This window comes from Anastrepha ludens, chromosome 4 (assembly GCF_028408465.1).
Source record: "Anastrepha ludens isolate Willacy chromosome 4, idAnaLude1.1, whole genome shotgun sequence".
In the NCBI taxonomy this organism is placed as follows: Eukaryota; Metazoa; Arthropoda; class Insecta; order Diptera; family Tephritidae; genus Anastrepha; species Anastrepha ludens.
In genome coordinates this window covers 92085259-92103812 of record NC_071500.1, presented here as the reverse complement: position 1 = coordinate 92103812, position 18554 = coordinate 92085259, and the positions used below count along the sequence as shown (strand labels likewise).

The 18554-nt window shown below is 40.1% G+C and overlaps 1 protein-coding gene across 1 annotated transcript; it reads right to left on the bottom strand.

Annotated features, from left to right (window-relative positions):
- Nucleotides 1-7397: 7397 nt before the first annotated feature.
- On the bottom strand, nt 7398-17425 carry LOC128860180 (uncharacterized). The gene is made up of 2 exons (XM_054097476.1): nt 16675-17425; nt 7398-10513 (listed from the first exon to the last, which is right to left on the bottom strand). The coding sequence occupies exons 1-2, from the start codon at nt 16826-16828 to the stop codon at nt 7587-7589; spliced, it is 3081 nt and encodes a 1026-aa protein (XP_053953451.1). The 5' UTR covers nt 16829-17425; the 3' UTR covers nt 7398-7586.
- Nucleotides 17426-18554: the final 1129 nt, after the last annotated feature.

Sequence of the window (18554 nt, the reverse complement as noted above, 5' to 3'; positions counted from 1 at the left end):
AATAAAACAGTTTGCAGCAAGGATAGTAATAAAACTCCGAAACTTAGAATGGGAGCGCAAAGCGAATGCGACCGATATAGAATACCCAGATGCGTCGCCCAAAGAAGCCATTTTGAAACAGATATCCTGTGGCGGTGACTGTATTCACGAACAGACGGCAATCACGAACTCGTGAGGTAAAGCCTCAAGACGAACCCAAACGGACGACAAGTGGATATCGAATAACGATATTGCAATTTTCCGATGTCCCATTGGTGAAAAACCAATGGATGCTATCGATAGCGTATAATTCCAAAACATAATTGAGAGAGGAACCTGGACGCAGGTACTTGATGGGTCTAAAAAGGCATAAACACGGCTCCACCTTGATGAAATTGCTTTTAGCAGTCCTAGGGTGGAATCAGCCGAGAGGGGAGGATTGTTATACGGTTAGTGGGAGCATGGCCCACATACCACTGGTGTGACGGAACCGTTGATGTTTCGATTTTAACCTCCTCTGCAAAAAAAAAAGTATTCATTCAGCTACATCCCATGATCACAGCTTCGATTTCACAGTTTGTCAAGGTGGTTAGTCCGATTAAGACTTCTTTGATACTCAATAGAGTTCCAGATACCCGGGTATCGAGCAGTGTAAATAACTTAATACTCGCTCGAAACTCGTTCATTGCTCAGTTCCTCTAATGTTGGTTCGAAATTTTTCAATTTGAGCAGCTAAACAAAATTAGTCAATTTTATTTTTCGTTTTCCAGAATTTCTTTTGTTTTCCAAGAACGTTAGCGCTGTGCACAAATAATTCGTACAAATAAAACATATTTTTTGAGAATTTCTTTAAAAAAATAATAACAGATACTTTGTGTCTCAAAAGTGGCAAAGAGTCAGGTTGAAAAGAGAGCGTTAAAAAAAAGACAAAATAATCAAAAATATTACTCGAATTTCTAGAAAAAACCTCGAAATAATCGAGTTCACGTTCGAAAATATTTGTGTAATGGGCACAGAGTAGGTATACGGGTACTCTTTGCTCATTTGCGCGGGCTGTTCGAAAATATGCGAACAAAATCGAGAGTTCTAATACTCAGGTCTACCACCGGACACAAGTTCAGTATAGCAGGTGTTCTATGCAACCAACCCAGCACATTTCAGATTAGAGAGGATCACACCACAAATCTATAGCAAAATGGCAGTAAAGGAAACCTCCTACGGCGTCAGAGTTGACCGTCTTTTGATACCTAATGAACGACTAATGAAACATACATAGATATGGCGTCATTTTTATAATCTAATACTGGAGGAAAGTTCGTGCTGCAGAACTGAGTTTTCCAAGTACCATTTCAAGATCGAGAACACACACTTTCTGGTAGCCAGAGTTTAGCCGAGTTCAATGAAACGAATTTATCCCAGTTCAAGTTCAGAAGACAAAATCTATTTACATGACAAGATGACAAAGTTGGTAGCCATGAATAAACTTAGTTTCTTCAAAGCTTGCCTCTTTTGCAGACCCTAGCTGTCAATCGAGGCCCTCAAGTTGGTAACAACTAGCACTAAATGTTTTCAAGAAAACGAATATCAGTGTTCTAATGGCTTATCGCGCGGCACTGAAATATTGGCCTTATGAAATCTCACTTCATATTTCTGTAGAAGCTACAGGGATGAAAAGAATAAGAGCCCATTCAGCACTTTCTATGCAAATGCCTCGCAGAGTAAAAAATGAGCATAGAGAACCACATTTAGCAGAAATAGACAGCCTCAGCGCAATATCACAGGATTCTTTGTTTTTTGTAAGTACAAGGTGACTCAAAATTAATCATCCAATTTTGCTTTTGAATACATTTTTTACTAAATAAAAAAAATATCTTGACTCATAGCAATTTTCCATTGCTTGTCTGTTTGTATACTGCAACTGTCAAGTTCTACATCTTCTTAACTGGGCCGAATTTAATAAAGCTCGAAAGTCGTTTTTTTCTCGTTCTAATCGGCGTCTGTTGGAAAGTGGCCAAATAAAGCCAAGTTCTTCTCCACCTAATATTTTCTCTTCCTCTGCTGCCACCAGCTGGCATCGAATACCTTCAGAGCCGGAGCGGTTGTTTCCATTCGGACGACATGACCCAGCCAACGAAGCCGCTGGATATCTATTGGCTGGGATATGTCTATGTCGTCGTAAAGCTCATACAACTCAGCGTTCCATCGCCTGCGATACTCGCCGTCACCAACGTCTAAAGATCCAAAAATCTTCCGTAGAATCTTTTTCTCATATTGTCATCGTCCAAGCTTTTAGGAAGGCCTTGATGAGAGCCTTGTAGAGTGTTAGTTTTGTTCGTCGAGAGAGAAATTTACTACTATTGAGGATGGTTCTATATGTAGAAGTCCACGCAAGTGGGGAAAGTCACTGATTGCCATTCACTTGGGAGTAGCCAGCACGATTCTTCTACATATGATCCAAACAGCTCACAATTTCCGGGCTTAACACAAGTATCCTCTGGGTAGCTTCCAAATATCCGTTCGAGAGCGTTGTGAGAAGGCGAAGCAACCCTGGTTGTGCGCTGGGTTTCGGAGCCGCCACGTAAAAATACCCCCAATGAAAACATGAACAAAGCCTTAGATGAGCTGTCAAGTGCACAAGTGTCAAATATGATTCAAGTACGACCCCAATTGCCAAAATTATAAATCTTTCGATGAGATGATTAATTTTGCGCCACCTTGTAAAATCACCTCACCTCGAAAGCCACATAGGGCTCTGTCATCAACAACTACAACAACGATGACAAGGGTCAACTTCAGAGTTGCCCAACTGCCCCTCAATGCAATTTAATACTTCAACATGCAACTTGCCACATCCTCTTCGCTGTCAATAGCAATCAAAATTACATTTAATTTGTATGGCCCAAAGTGGCACATGAAATGAATTGTTGCACACTACAACTACTTACCAACATCATTACTAGCCGGTTGTTTTTTTCTTTTCTTGAGGTGGTGAGGGCGGGGGGCAAGCAACTACCAGGCAGTCATGCAACTGCAGAGCTAGAAGTTAACGTCGTATGTTTACGCCGATTTGGCTAGTTGCACATGTGGCACATGTACGGTTGCACATACACACGTGCACGCCTAATCACAATTTAAAGGTACCTGATTCGTGTGTGCTTCGAAACTTCCTTTACTAGCCAACTGCATACCCAGAGTTTGTCGACTGCTCAATATTACCAGGGCGCACATTGCCCGCATACCTGCTGCTCCTGCCCTCTCCAAGTGTTGGCGGTAACTTTGTTGCACTATAATTTACTACTGGCTAATCAAGATTATATTTCGGCCATAACTCATTGGCTCAATGCTGCAATGTGCAGGAATATACCTACATACAGACAACACAGACATTCTCGTGTACGTACATAAGGTGCTTGCATGTGTAGATACATACATATGTACATGTATGTATGTAGGATGGTGGTGGCGTAAAATAACTAATGTGGTCAATATTTGCGCTCCGAGCACTGCTGATTGTCCGGCCTCGATATGCCGCATGGCTAGGTGGAATATCTGTAGCCTGAACTAAATATATTAACTAGCCAACATTTATTATATTTATTTATGTTCATTGAGAACTTAATCAGTCGTACAATTAGTCAATAAAATAACTATTTGATGCTGCAATAAATTTCAAAGTAAAATTTTCTTTCTAGGTTTCCTTCATTCAAACTTTGACACTTTATACGAGTTGCTCATTGTAGGATCTTCTTATTAGAAAATATTGTCAAACACTGGCCACAACTACTTTTTTTTTGTTTTTTTTTTTGCAGAGGGGGTTAAAATCGAAAATGTCAGAAACATCATCAAAGGTGCCGTCACACCAGTGGTATGTGGCGCATGCTCCCACTAACCCTATAACATTCCTCCCCTCTCGGCTGATTCCACCCTGGGACTGCTAAAAGTAATTTCATCAAGGAAGAGCCGTATTTATGCTTTTTAGACCCATCACGTACCTGCCTCCAGGTTCCTCTCTCAATTGCGTTTTGGAATTATACGCTATCGCTAGCACAATGGGACATCGGAAAATTGCAATATCGTTACTTGATATCGACTTGTCGTCTGTTTGGGTTCGTCTTGAGACTTTACCTCACGCGTTCGTGATTGTCGTCTGTTCGTGAATACAGTCACAGGAGATCTATTTCAAAATGGCTTCTTTGGGCGACGCATCTGGGTATTCTATATCGGTCGCATTCGCTTTGCGCTCCCATTCTAAGTTTCGGAGTTTTATTACTATCCTTGCTGCAAACTGTTTAACTGCTTCCCATTTCTCTTTCGAGTTCAGCATTTGCGTTATAAGGTTATCTGGTGTCAGGACGACGCCGAGGACTTTTGCGAGCTCGAAGCGCTCTTCAAAAAATCCGGCGCAGTGAAAAGTCACGTGTTCTGCATTCTAATCTTCGCTGTGGCACTCTGGGCGGGTCGAATTATCTGCTAGATTAAAACGCTGAGGATTTGGGTTAGATAGTAATCCGTTTCGCCTTGTTTTCTGCTTATCCATTCATCTAGTTTGGGGATCAACTTATACGTCCATCAACCTTTGAAGGAGTGATCCCATCTATTTAACCGTGCGTGAACGAGAGATGGCCACAAGCACTGCCTGCTTTCCAGCGGCTAAGCAGCCCACATCAAAAATGCTTGACTTTTGAAGCTGTCCATAATTGATACAATTTTCGGCCTCTTCATTAAAACATTAGTCAGTGATGGCGTCGTACGAAAGATGTGGCTGGCGTAAGAAAAGTTGCTTCCATTTGATTGCCACAAAATCTTAGGCAATTGTCAATGGATCCTAAGTTTAATTTGAACCACTAGATGACGTCGAAGTCGAGTTTTTTGTAAAAATATGTCGCCTGTTCGCGTGTGCGAGAGCCTCATCTTAATTTATTTACGCGCTAAGCCACAAAACCAAGAACTTATTGCAGTTTACTGCGAGGCGTTTCTATAATTTGGCATGCGTTGCTCTCAGCCTCTTTACTCATCTCTTCGATAACCCCTTATGCGATTTTGGCCGAGTTTAACAAAGTGCGACAGTCGTTTCTTTCTCGTGCTAACCGGCGTCAGTTGAACACAAAAAGTGAAGCCAAGCCTGATCTTTCCAACGCAGAGGAGGCCTTCCTCAACCTCTTTACATACCGTGCTAATGAAAAGCATTGAATCCAACAGAGTTCAAGAAGCGTTTCATTCATTTTAAATAAATTTTGGACGGGATGAAGTTCGAAGAATCTGCTAGTGTATTTTTTTTTAGTAGACCTTGTTAAAGTCCAAGGTGTGGGACTTTTTAAGTCCGACTTATGTTCGCCGTATGGAGCATATTTATGCACCCTCCCATAGCAGAAATGCGATCATATATCAGCGGACCTAAGATAAAACGATTGGAATTTAAGTGTGCTCTATCCAATCCATAAGAAGGGTGATCCTGCAATCTGTGTCAATTATCGCGCAATTAGTCTTCTAGATATCGTCTATAAGGTTCTAGCGAGCATATTGTGTGAAAGGCTGAAGCCCTCCATAAACAAACTGATTGGACCTTATCAGTGTGGCTTTGGACCTGGAAAGTCTACCATCGACCAAATATTCACAATACGCCAAATCTTGGAAAAGAGCCATGAAAGGAGAACAGACACACGCCATCTTTTCGTCGACTTCAAAGCTGCATTCGACAGTACGAAAAGGAGTTATCTACATGCCGTCATGTCTAAATTTGGTATCCCTGCAAAACTCATACGGCTGTTCAAGATGGCGTAGTTCAATACCAGCAGCGCAGTCAGAATTGGGAAGGGCCTCTCCGAGCCATTTGACACCAAACGAGGTTTCAGACAGGGTGACTTCTTTAACCTGGTGTTTGAAAAGATCATGCGAGCCGCAGAACTTAATCGCTCAAGCACAATTTTTTACAAGATGATATTAATATCATCGACCTTAACAACCACGCTGTTAGTTGTGCCTTTTCCAAACTGGATAAAGAAGCAAAGCGAGTGGGTCTGGTGGTGAACGAGAACAAAACGAAGTACCCTCTGACATCAAACAAACAGGCGGCGCACTCGCTTATCGACACCCACGTCATTATTGACAGCGCTGATATCGAGGTTGTAAAAGACTTGGTTTATTTAGGAGCCAGCATGAACACCGCTAGCAATGTCACCTTGAAATCCAACATAGAATCTCTCTTGCCAACAAGTGGTACTTTAGACTAAGTAAGCAATCGAGTAGTAAAGTATTCTCTCGACGAACAAAACTAGCACTCTACAAGGCTCTTATCATGCCCGTCCTAACGTATGGCGCATAAGCGTGGACGATGGCAATATCCGATGAAGCGTCGCTTGGAGCGTTTGAGAGAAAGATTCGGCGGAAGATTTCTGGACCTTTGTACGTTAGCGACGGCGACGGCGAGTATTGCAGATGATGGAACAATGAGCTGTATGCGTTTTACGACGACATAAACATAGCGCAAGCAATAAAGGTAAAGCGGCCTTCTTACGATGACAATATCTGATGAGGCGGCACTTGGAGTGTTTGAGAGAAAGATTCTGCGGAAGATTTTTGGAGCTTTGCACGGGGGTGACGGCGAGTAAATATACGATGTCATAGACATAGCGCAGCCAATAAAGTTCCAGCGGCTACGTTGGCTGGGTCATGTCATCCGAATAGAAACAAACACTCCGGCTCTAAGAGTATTCGATGCGGTACCAGCTGGTGGTAGCAGAGGAAGACCTCCTCTACGTTGAAAAGATCACGTGGAGGAGGATTAGTCGCCGGTGAGCACGGGATAGAAACCACTTGTTAAATTAGATTAGATTTGTGGGGCTTGGACCAGTCCAAGCACTCAGCCAGTAGACCATTGTACTACAGCCGGATAGATTTCAGTAGAAAGAATAGAGATAGGAAAGATAAAAAGGGGGTGGTAAGACGGATAAATTAGAGTGAGGTCACTCTTACACAAATCTCTTGGATTCATTGATGAATTTTAAGAGATCCGAAAGAGGAAGAGAATGAACCTTATCCATACTCAGTATATCGCAAGCCAAAACGCCGGTTAGGTACAGAGAAAATACTCTGCGGTGTCATCATCCCCAAGACAGGATAGGCATATCGGGCTGTCTACGACCCCCATGGTAGCCATATGCTGACCACAGACGTTGTGCCATGTGATTACACCCACAGTACTCTCAGGTCGTTTCTGCTGAGTTTTAGCGTAATAGAGAAAGCGGTTATCGCGCCAATCAAGAAGAAGAAGATCAACCAAGTAATAGTCCACGAAATAGAGCCTATAAAAGCCCATTATAGGTCAAAACTTACCTCTCACCCTGCCCTTCTTTGGTGTTCACCCTTTACCAAGTTTAAGTAATGCAAACGTTTTTGTTTTTTGCCTTCAAAAGTTTCAATTTGCTTTTGTCAATGTCAAATTCATATTTATTTAAAAGAAAAATAATAATAGAAAACATCTTCGTTTAAGACTGAATAATTAAAGTTAAAGATATAAAATCAAGCATAAGTACAAAGAGGCACAAAAAATGCACAAACTAAGCATTCTAGCCGGCAGCATTAAATCTTATTTTACTTGAATTCAGTATTCAGTAGGAATCGTCGATTGGCTCAGATTTGATATTCAAAAAAGCAAAGCTATCCGAAGCTATGATACCCGCCATGTCTACACCACCCGATTCGTTGGTGATCCTTTCTTCCGCATCAGGGCAAACACGTTTTTCACATGAAATCGTTGACTGCTCACGAGAACGCTTAACAGAAATTGTGGAAATAGGTGAAATGGTGCTGAAATTTGAAAAGGCTGAGGATACGGATGGCGTACTAGAATTATTGCAGACAGTTTGCTTGAAGGGCAGTGCAGTTTCTTGAAGTCCTGCTGGCGGCCAGAAATTACTAGAGGCTGGTGCATTGCGATCAGTAGAAGCGACGCTGAGTACGGGCATAGTTCTTGAAGAAGTCGTATTGGTTGCGGCAGTGACGTTTGTGCAGGTGGTGTGCAATGACGTGGATAGTTTGAAAGGCTCCACGGCATTAACGTTCGACATAGACCAGCCACGAGCAGCAGTTGTGGCAGATTTTAGCGCGGAGGGCACAACATTAACGGTGGCAGTGGTGGTCAATACTTTCGTAGAGCTGTGGCGCTCTAAAGACCTCAAAGGCACATCGCCACAAAGCGAAAAGCGACGCATAATTGGCCTAACGCCGGTGGCATCGGGAACACGATTGGTGGTGTTGGTTGTATTTAACGAGCTGGCAATAGACGCTGGGGTCCAGGACTCCATAGTATTCATTGCGGGTACCACAAATGGTCGAAAGTTTTGAGTTGCTGACGGTGCACTAGTGATCGGTGGTGTTGCAGCGATGGTCACAACCTTATTGCGGGGCGGACCGTTATTGGTTGCGGTGTTCATTGTACGCGGTACAGTAAAGGTGCTGACACCGCTCGAGCTAATTGTATGCTTAAAGCTTGCATTTGACGTAACGATCTTTGGGTATATTTGATAAATAGTACGCTGGCGTGGGCTATCATCTTTGATCTGTCTATTAGCTGTGCTAGAAGTGGCAATACCGGAAGATCCCTGTTGATCATTCACCTTAACCAATTTGCGAATGATGCGACGTTGTACCAGCGGGGGAGCCCCCGCCGTTCTGACTGCAGCAAGTGTGGCAGGAGCCGCTAATGTTGGCGTGATGACAGATAGAGGTGGAGTGATAACATGCGACGTTGCAATATTACTTGCTTTCAAAGTTTTTGCCAACTTCAGACTCTTTGCTGAGGTATTCAGTACAGCGCTGTGGGTTGTAGGCACAGTACGTAACGTTAGCGGCGGTGGTGGTAGCGGCAATGCTGGCGAAACCAACGGTCGCTCTTCCTCAATCAGCTCGGTCGTCTTCTCGCTACTGTTGCTTGTGTTTACGTTGAGCTCTGGCGTATGTTTGGCTGCCTGTACTACTGCGACCAATTCACGCACCAAATTTAACTCTTCACCGCTTACCGAGGTCAATTGTGGTGGTATGATGGCTGGTGGCGCTGCTGCTGCATGTGACTTTTTGAGACCAGGAAAATCAACGGCGCTATCGAACACTTCCATCAGTGACTCGAATATCTTCTTCTTGAAGTGCAATTTTTGGCGTGCATTCATGTCCTTCAAGTAGGGCTTGAGGGTGCTGAGGAAGTCATCATCGGTGGAAACTGGCTGCAGATTGCATTGTACGCCTTGATGTATGCTTGTACTCAATGACTCAGCATTTTCCGGCTCACATGTGATTGCGCCAATTAGAGAATTGTCTGTCGATCCAACTGATACCAGTGAATCTGTGAGCGTTGTCGATATTTCAGATTTACTGTTGGCAGCCGCATTAGTCGGCGGTGATTCCATAATCATCTCGGGCATGTCAACTTGCGAAGTCTGCAGGCTTGGTGTGGGTTTTGGTTGTATTTGGATTAGTTTCGTTTCTTTCTTTGGCCACTCAATGGACTCTGCTAGCTGAAGGGTTGCCTTGGCTAGCGATTTGCGTCGTTCAACACTGCGTCTAGATCGTTTCACTTCCGGTTCCCTTTGACGCAGTCGCAGCTGACTAATCATTGTCTTATCTAAATTACGCTTACAAGCGCGCTTGAACCGGAACCGATGTTCATTGTGCTCGTTCGTAACTAATTCCTCTGCTTCGTCGAGTTCTTCAGTATTCTCAATTTGTCTTTTCTCTGTGGACTCAACTTTAAAGTTAATTGTATCTGTTCTGTTAACTTCTTTACTAACGATGATCTTCTTACTTTTTGAAGCATTTTCCGCATTACTATTACAGTCATTTTTCCTTATAAAAAAGGTGCCTGTATCACTATTCGTTGGACTTATATAAAACGTGCCAACTTTATTATTCGTCAACTGCGTCTTCTTATTTGGCTTCGTTTGATCCGCCTTTGGCGCATTCTTCTCAACGATTTCAATTTTCTCCCCAGCTTTACTCTTTTCCGGCTGAGATTTTCTATTGGACTTAGTTGCGTCAGCCTTATGCTCCTCATTTTTTATGCTTTCGTTATGTTTTTTCAAAGCTTCTCGTCTTGCGGACGGTGGTCTTTTATTTGATTTAATATCATCGCCTCCCTTCTCTTCATTTCCCTTCATAACTTCGTTGTTCTTCTCCCCAGTTATCTCTTCTGCATGGTTCTTATTTTTCACTTTGCTCTTCAATTCTTGCTTTTGCGTCACAACCTCCTCTTCGTTGTCTTCAATTTCAATTTCACTACTCACTTCAGTTTTTATACCATTTGCTTTGGTGTTGTTGCCACTAATAGTTGATCGCCTCGTACTTACGCTCTCCGCTTCATCATCGCTGGGATCGTGAAATCGCCGTACCTCCGAACCAATAAAAATGTGTGGTTTGAAAAATTCCAACACATCTTGCAGGTAGTATTCCTTGGTACGATTGCCCTTACGTTTTTTCGGCAATCCCACCACGGATCGTATAAAAGCGGTTCGTATATTGCGCCAGCGTAGCTTGCAGGATATTACTGTAAATAGAGTAAAGGGGGGAGAACAGATATTTTCAAACGAATTATGTCAATTAAATATAGAACATGTTAGTATATACATAAGAAATATGAAATACGATTTTTAGAGTACAAAATGAAACATCCAATAAGCGGATAGGCTGGAAAATATGAAAAAAAAACGATCGATGGGGAGAACTTTTAGAAGAATGACATTTATCTACAGCTTCTTGTGATCCACAGCATCTTGCATGTATAATAATTACGAAAGACCTTGATGAGATCATTCCAAAGATGTTGTTGTTGTTGTTGTTGTTGAGGTGGTTGAGCATTTCTGAGCTGAATATGCTCCTAATTAGTGACCAGCACCGTTTTACTACCACTATCTCGTGTGATGATGATGTTTTTGTTTTTTTTTTTCCAAGTCAGATCCATTTAGTGAGGTCCAAGTATAGCAGCAAATCCTTTATCTCGATGTCTGAGATCTCCTTAATTTGCTGTAGGAAAGGCTTACCGAAGGATCGGAGTCGTGCCCTGGCTAGTCCCGGACATTCACATAAATAGTGGAAGAGACTTTCCTTCGCCCCTTCCGCTTGACAGCTTCTAGAGATAGGATTGAAGGGTAGATTGAGTCTAGCTACATGATCCCCTACTTTAAAATGTCCTGTAAGGATTGCAGTGATGCATGAAATGTTTGGCCGAGAATGATGTTACAGGAACATATTCTACCATGGCTAGTGGAAATTTTCAAAGCCTATTTATACTTCGGCTATATTACTGACAGTTGAAAACTAGTCAAGTTCGCTTTCATACCAAAAGTAAGTTGGAGGGGGCATTAATCAGCGAAGAACTTTAACTAATCAGGATTTTAGACATCGTCTTTCCTTTTAAAAACTTTTGAAAGGCTTTTGGATATACACCTAAGAAGCTCATTCGAGAGTTCTGGTATATCAACTGCACAACATGCTTAATCCTTTGGCGGTGGAGCCGCTCGACGGGCGAGCGTCGCTGAGGACAATAGGTATGAGAGTGCGCTAAACGTTATAAAAACTAAGACTTTACAAACTAAGACGTTATAAAAACTAAGACTTTATTTAACACAAGAAAAAAATTTCATAAAACCAAAAACAGATTTCACGTCTACTTGACGAAGTAATGCGGCATCTTCCATCTTATCAGATTCAAAATACTGTCAGTACAGAACTGTCACTATCTCACGTATCATCTCTAGATCGCTTAACCATCACGCATAGGATAAAATATAAAATAGGTATATAAAAAGCCTGCTAGTTCCTCTGGCAATGAAATTCGTTTTGACTCTACCGTCGTCTCACATAGTAAGTTTACATTATAAGGAAGATAAGACTTCATCGCTAATGGCCCCTTATGCCTTTGAATGAAAACATGACTCTTTTACTATACCTATGCTTATCTGATCGCTCAGAATGACAGATGTCACGAGCCTTGCAGCTAGGAACTAATTTGGGCGGCTATATGCCGACAACCCTCCGGAACAATAAAACGGCTTGGGGCGGCTATACGCCTACACTCGACCCCATAGGGTTAAAGGTAAATCTACGAAGTCAGCGCTTCACGAAGTAGTTCGAACAATAGAAGACTCTCCAGTAAACAGTATACCATGACGGCATTATTGGATATGGAAGGCAACTTTAATAACGTCAGCACTGATGCCATCCAACGGACGTTGATATACTTAGGGGTGCGCAATTTCATTAGTATTATAGTTAAAGCTCTTACGAAACTTAAGTTAAGTTTACGTCTAGAGTAATTACACCATTAATCATAACTTATATAGTTTTCATAGAAACCCGGTGATTGTTACTTAAGAGGAAATTGCAGTTGCACCAACCACATTCAGTTTTTCATCGCACATGCTTACAATAGGCGCCTTCTATTCGCCACTCCTCTGCTCGCTATCTCTGGGCTCTGCTCACTTGACGAAAAATTGGCAGGAGAAAGCTACAAAAAAGTTATCGAGTAAGATTCGCCGCAAGTGAGTGTGACGCCATACGTTAGCGAGTGGCGAATAGATGAAGCAACTGGCATAAATAAACATACCTTGGCTGCTCTAAAAAGGAGCTGTCAAAAATGGCATTTGTTTGGAAGCACTCAATTAGTATTATAATAGTAAGACCGCGTTCATACAGGGCAATTTTTGTTGCTTCAACTTTGCGAATTCTCTTGCAACTCTTTTAGTTTTTAGTCTACAGCCAACATCAACATCAACATTGAAAAGAACGAGAATACAAAGCGTGTTGTCCGAGGACGAGTTATGAGTTGCCCTCTCTCAACGCAATGTAATGAAACTTGATAAATATCAGAAAAGACAATTTGCAGCACTGAATACACGAAGATATACCAATTTTGTGAGATAGTCGCTAGTTAGTCGATAACTTTGTTATTGCTTGCACATGCGAATTTTTTATCAAGCGCGCAGAGCCCATACATAGCAAGCAGAGAAGTGGTGAATCGAAGACGCCGATGAGAGTTGAGTATCACTCTCACTCACAAGTACAATAATTTGGGATTTCCGCTGAATAATGTGACTTAGAGAAGCATGTGCCCAAATTCTCATTCGAATAACAGAGAAATTCGGGGTAGAGTAGTTCGACTTATGGGAGTCTATATGAGGCGGGTTCAATAAGTGCCCGAGTAAGAAATGAAAACTCCGTTTTTTCAATTTTTTTTTTTTCAACACTGAAAGATACACTTCTCTCAACGCTCCGGCCATTTTTTTAATCCCTCCAAAATACGCATCTATTTCGGCGATGACTTCCCCGTTTGAACTAAATTCTTTTCCCGCGAGTCATTTCTTCATGTTAGGGAACAAGAAAAAGTTGCAGGGAGCCAGATCGGGAGCATTATCGTAGTGGACCAGCACCTTTTTTTCGCCAAATGCGGCCGTGTCTCCTTCAATTTTCTTGTGAACGGTCCAACAACTCTCTGTAGTATTGCCCAGTGGTCGTTCTTCCTTTTTCCTTTTCCTAAAAAATCCATGAGGATGACGCCGTTCGCAGCCCAATGGGAGCACATTCCACATTTTTGAAACTTATAAAATATATGCAAATTAAAAAAAAATTATTAAGAATAAAAAAATTATAAAAAAAAACGAATTAAGAATAAAAGAATTATAAAAAAAAAATATTAAAAAAATTATTTAAAAAAATATAAAAAAAAAGTATTAAGAATAAAAGAATTATAAAAAAAGTTATTAAGAATAAATGAATTATAAAAATATTATTAAGAATAAAAGAACTAAAACAAAAATTATTATGAATAAACGAATTATAAAAAAATATTATTAAAAAAAATTATTAAGAATAAAAGAATTATAAAAAAATACTAAGAATAAAAGAATTGTAAAAAAAAAATTATTAAGAATAAAAGAACTTAAAAAAAAACATAAAAATATTATTAAGAATAAAAGAATTTAAACAAAAACATAAAAAAAAATATTAAGAATAAACAATTATAAAAAAATATTATTAAAAAAATATTATTAACAAAATATATAAAACAATATTAAAAAAAATATTATTATATAAAAAAAATTATTAAATTATTAAAAAAAATTATTGAATAGTTTATTGATTTTTTTTTTGTATTTTTATTTTCAGTTTGGCTATAAGAATAAAGGAATTATAAACAAAAATTTATTAAGAATAAAGTAATTATAAAAAAAATATTAAGAATAAAAGAATTATAAAAGAAATTATTAGGAATAAAAGAATTAAAAAAAACATAAAAAAATTATTAAGAATAAAAGAATTTAAACAAAAACATTAAAAAAATTATTAAGAATAAAGAATTATAAGAAAATATTATTAAAAAAATATATAAAAAAATATTAAAAAAAATGTTTAAGGATAAAAGAATTATATAAAAAAATTATTAAATTATTAAAAAAAAATTATTGAATGTGTATTGAATTTTTTTTTGTATTTTTTTTTTTTTTTTTTTTATAAATAAAAGAAGCGTGCATATTTCACATTGAATTTTTTTATTGAAAACAGTAGGTACTTAAAGCTTCCCATCTTCTATACAATAAAGGTGAATGTCTGTACGTTGTCCGCGCATCACTACGAAACGACAACACCAAATGACGTAAAAATTTGTATACATTCATATTTTCACCCAATGAAGGTTATAGGCATGTTTTTATGATGAAACTACCTTCCCACAGCCCCCAGGCCGCGCCACCACTCTCATTCAGCACTAATAATCGAATATTTGCCTAAATTTAATCTAAAAAATCTTAGTTTTTCCTATTTCCCACTATTTATAGCACACTCTAGACTTCATAATCCACATAAGCTGTTCAACTTGACCCAAATGCAGAGTTCAAAAACGGTTTGAGATAGAAAATTAATAAAAAGAATTTTGCCTGATATTTTTCTGATTGAACCATTGATTTTATTCAACGAGGCATAGCAACGGATGCCGGGTATTGTAATATTATGGTTATTAATAAAAAATTATTTTCTATGAAATTATTGTTTGTAATTCTTTTATATACATACATATCCTAAATCCCTCAAAACTACTCCAACGCGAGCGGGGACGCGGGTTAAAAGGTTATTTAATTGTCTTCGACGGCTGGTTTTATAGTACGAATGAGCTACTAATTTTTCAGTACATTTTCGCGACGGTTATTCCACCAATCGCAACTTCAATTTTATGTTTCAACTGCTTCTGGATCCTCCTTGGATCGCCCTTGGATCGTTGGCTAACATTTATATTTACTTAACAGCGCCTCACAAAAATTAGTCTAACAGAGTTAAATCGCAGCTTCTAGGTGGCTAAAAGATTCCAATGTTTTGGCAGATTATTCGATTTTCGAAAACTATGAGCTTTGACTTTGTGGCACGTAGCGCCGCCCTGTTGAAACCAAATATCGTCTATGCCATCCTCCTCAATTTGGCGAATCGAAAAAATGGATGCGCATGGTACGCTAACGCTCGCTATTGACTGTAACGGCGGCCCCTTGTTCATATTCGAAAAAATTGTGCAATGATGGCGCACGACTAAAATTCGCAACAAGCAGTCACACAGTTTTAATGCGTCGCCTTCTTCATGCCGACGTGTGGGTATTCCAGACTCTCTAATGTGACAATTCAATTTGTTAGCCCAAACGCCGAGGTGAAAATGAGCTTAGTTTAGGTTGGGAAAATCAATTTCGTATGAAAAAAATTATTTTGCGGTGAAAATACTCATCTTCCGCCAAGCGTACTTGAGCGCATTGATTGAACTTTGTGCAAGCGAATGACGTCACATTTTGTAAATGTCTTGCCATAAACTAAATTTCTGGCAAAACTCGGACTTTAATGCAGCTATCAGAGCAAAAAAATAAAGGGTTTTCCAATAAGAGGTGTTATTTTAACATTCAAAGAAAAATGATATTTTTTAATATATTTAATATAAATGATCGGAGGTTTATTTCATTATAAAGAGATAAGGTATGGTTAATAGTAGAAAATAACATCAGGCAAATAACCACCACGACCACGCTTACAGGACAATATGCTTTTCATCAAATTTTCCATAACCGAATTCACCCTATGTCCTCGATAGCCTCACGAATTCCATCTTTGAGGTCTTGAATCGACCCTGAGCTGTTGGCGTAGAACTTCTCTTTCAGGTGGCCCCAAAGAAAGAAGTCACAAGGTGTTAAATCCCAAGATCTCGGTGGTCAATTGTGATCACCTCTTCGAGAGATAATACGGTCCGGAAAATTTTCCCGTAAAATATCAATGGTTTTGTTATTTGTGTGGCACGGCACAAGACGGCGCTTGTTGAAAATAAACGTTGTCCAGATCAATATCATTCAATTTCGGCCATAAAAAATCGTGAATCATATCTCGATAGCGCAATCCATTCCAAAATAACACCTGTTATTGGAAAACCCTTTATAACAGTTCAAATTCTAAACGCTAGATGGGCCAACCTGTATAAAAAATAAGCTGCTATGCATAGCAGCAATTTCGTTAGTTTTTGAATTTCCAACTTCATTAGTTGCCAGCACAACAACTAAATATTGCACACGAATAGTTGCAGCATTACGGTAACTCTGCAATATTTCACAGTTACAGTCATACGTATTCTAGCAACCTAGCAGTGGCGCAAAACTTTCTTGCGCCACCCCTGCGCTGCCTTGCACTCACCTGATTCGTCACATGTTTTGGCAATTTCGTTCCAGGCGAGATCGTAAGCATCGCGCCTCTCGTAATTCTCATCGGAACGATCGTAAATACACCGATGTTGTTGCACGGCGCGACACAAACGCGTATTAACATCCACCTTGGCTTGAGGTGTCATGAGCCCGACCGACCGGCTCGAACGAAGCGAAAATTCACCAAACGAACAACGAGCCGCTTTTGATGCTATTGCAAAACTTACTAGCAACAAATTCACTATCGACTATCGCACGTGTCGACGCAAAGCTCTAACATTTCACATTCACGATTGCTATTTGCAATAATTTTCACAAATACTTTGGTACACAAGCAACAGCGGTGGGCCACGACACAGCACAGTAAATTCGCCGATGTAGCGAGTGTAGGGTTTTGGAAGTGTCAAATTGACACATAAACGACACTGAGAGTTGTCAAACGGTGCGCTCGGTTGCTTTGTCATTCAAGCAAATCGATGTGTGTGTGTGTGTGTGTTCGTGGGAGCGTACGGCAATTTATCAATTTTTTACTGGATTTAATCGGTTTGCTGTTCGTTAAATTGCGTTAGCCAACAATTCTAATCTCAACGCTTGTCTTTGCTTGCAAACATTTGCTTCTCGTTTATGCATGCATACAAACATACATACATACAAGTGATTTAGGCTACCAGCGATTTTCATTCGCTTTGCACTTGCATTTCGATTCAACTACTCGCTGCCAATTGTTGTGATTACGATTTTTGTACTGACAGCATTGCCAATACGGAACTCTGTGGTATATTGCTGCTAGCGCGCTACGGATGCTCAGCGAAACGAATACGGGTTTTGGCAGCTGGCAGTGCTGTGCGTGAATGTGGTGGTGAACAGCGAATGATTGCTAGCTGCAGTTTGATAGGCACTGCAGGGTAACGAACGCTAACGAAATAGCAATGGTGGCGCGTAGCATTTTGAATTGCGATAGAGCATCAAAATAAAGAATTTTTCTTAAAAGTTTAAGCTTATGAATGACTCATTTAAGTAACCAATACCCGGTGCGCGTTGCTACACCTCAATAAATAAAAGAGAAACAATCAATTGGAAAAACATTAAACCAGATTATTTTTATTAATTTTTTGTCTCCACGCAAGCGCATATTTGGCGCACAGATGAACAATTTTTCTTGAGTACCATGAGACACAAATGGATTTTCTAACCACTTTTCTAGGATGCACTTTGAGTTTTTTGCAGGGTACGGCACTTGAAGTGTAATTATAAAGTCCCTAAATTTAGTTTGCAAAATTACTTTTATTCAATTCAAAGTAAAAAATGTGTGAAAATAATACAAAATTAAGAATAAATTTACTTTTGCTCGATATGACCACCTTTTGCCTTGACTAAGGCTTTGGGACGGACCAGAAACCAATCGCAAGCTGCCAAATGTGAGTTGCAGTTATTTTGACACACTCGCGGGCAATGGGCTTCTTCACCGCCTCGAGACTGGTGAATCTTTTAGTTTGGACCTTGCTCTCCAAAGTGGCCTGAAGAGAATAATTTATCGGATTAGCGTCTGGTGAATTTGCGAGCCATTGTGTGGATGTTATGAAGTTCTAAACGTTGTTTTTTAGCCATTCTTGATTCACTCGAGTCCATGGTCTGCCACCGAAATGTTTGTCTGCTCACAACTTGAAAGCAACCTCCAGAATACTTTCCCAATAATATTTCGCATTTACCTTGACGCCAGGTTCAATGAAATCGAATGGAGCGTGCCAATCTGCGGTTACAGCGGCCCAAACCTATGGCGGGTGCTGCCTCCTGGTGGCCAATCGATGACTTGAATTCTCGTAGGAACGGTCGGTCAAATAAACCCTGTAGTTTTGGGAGCAATTCGCTCAA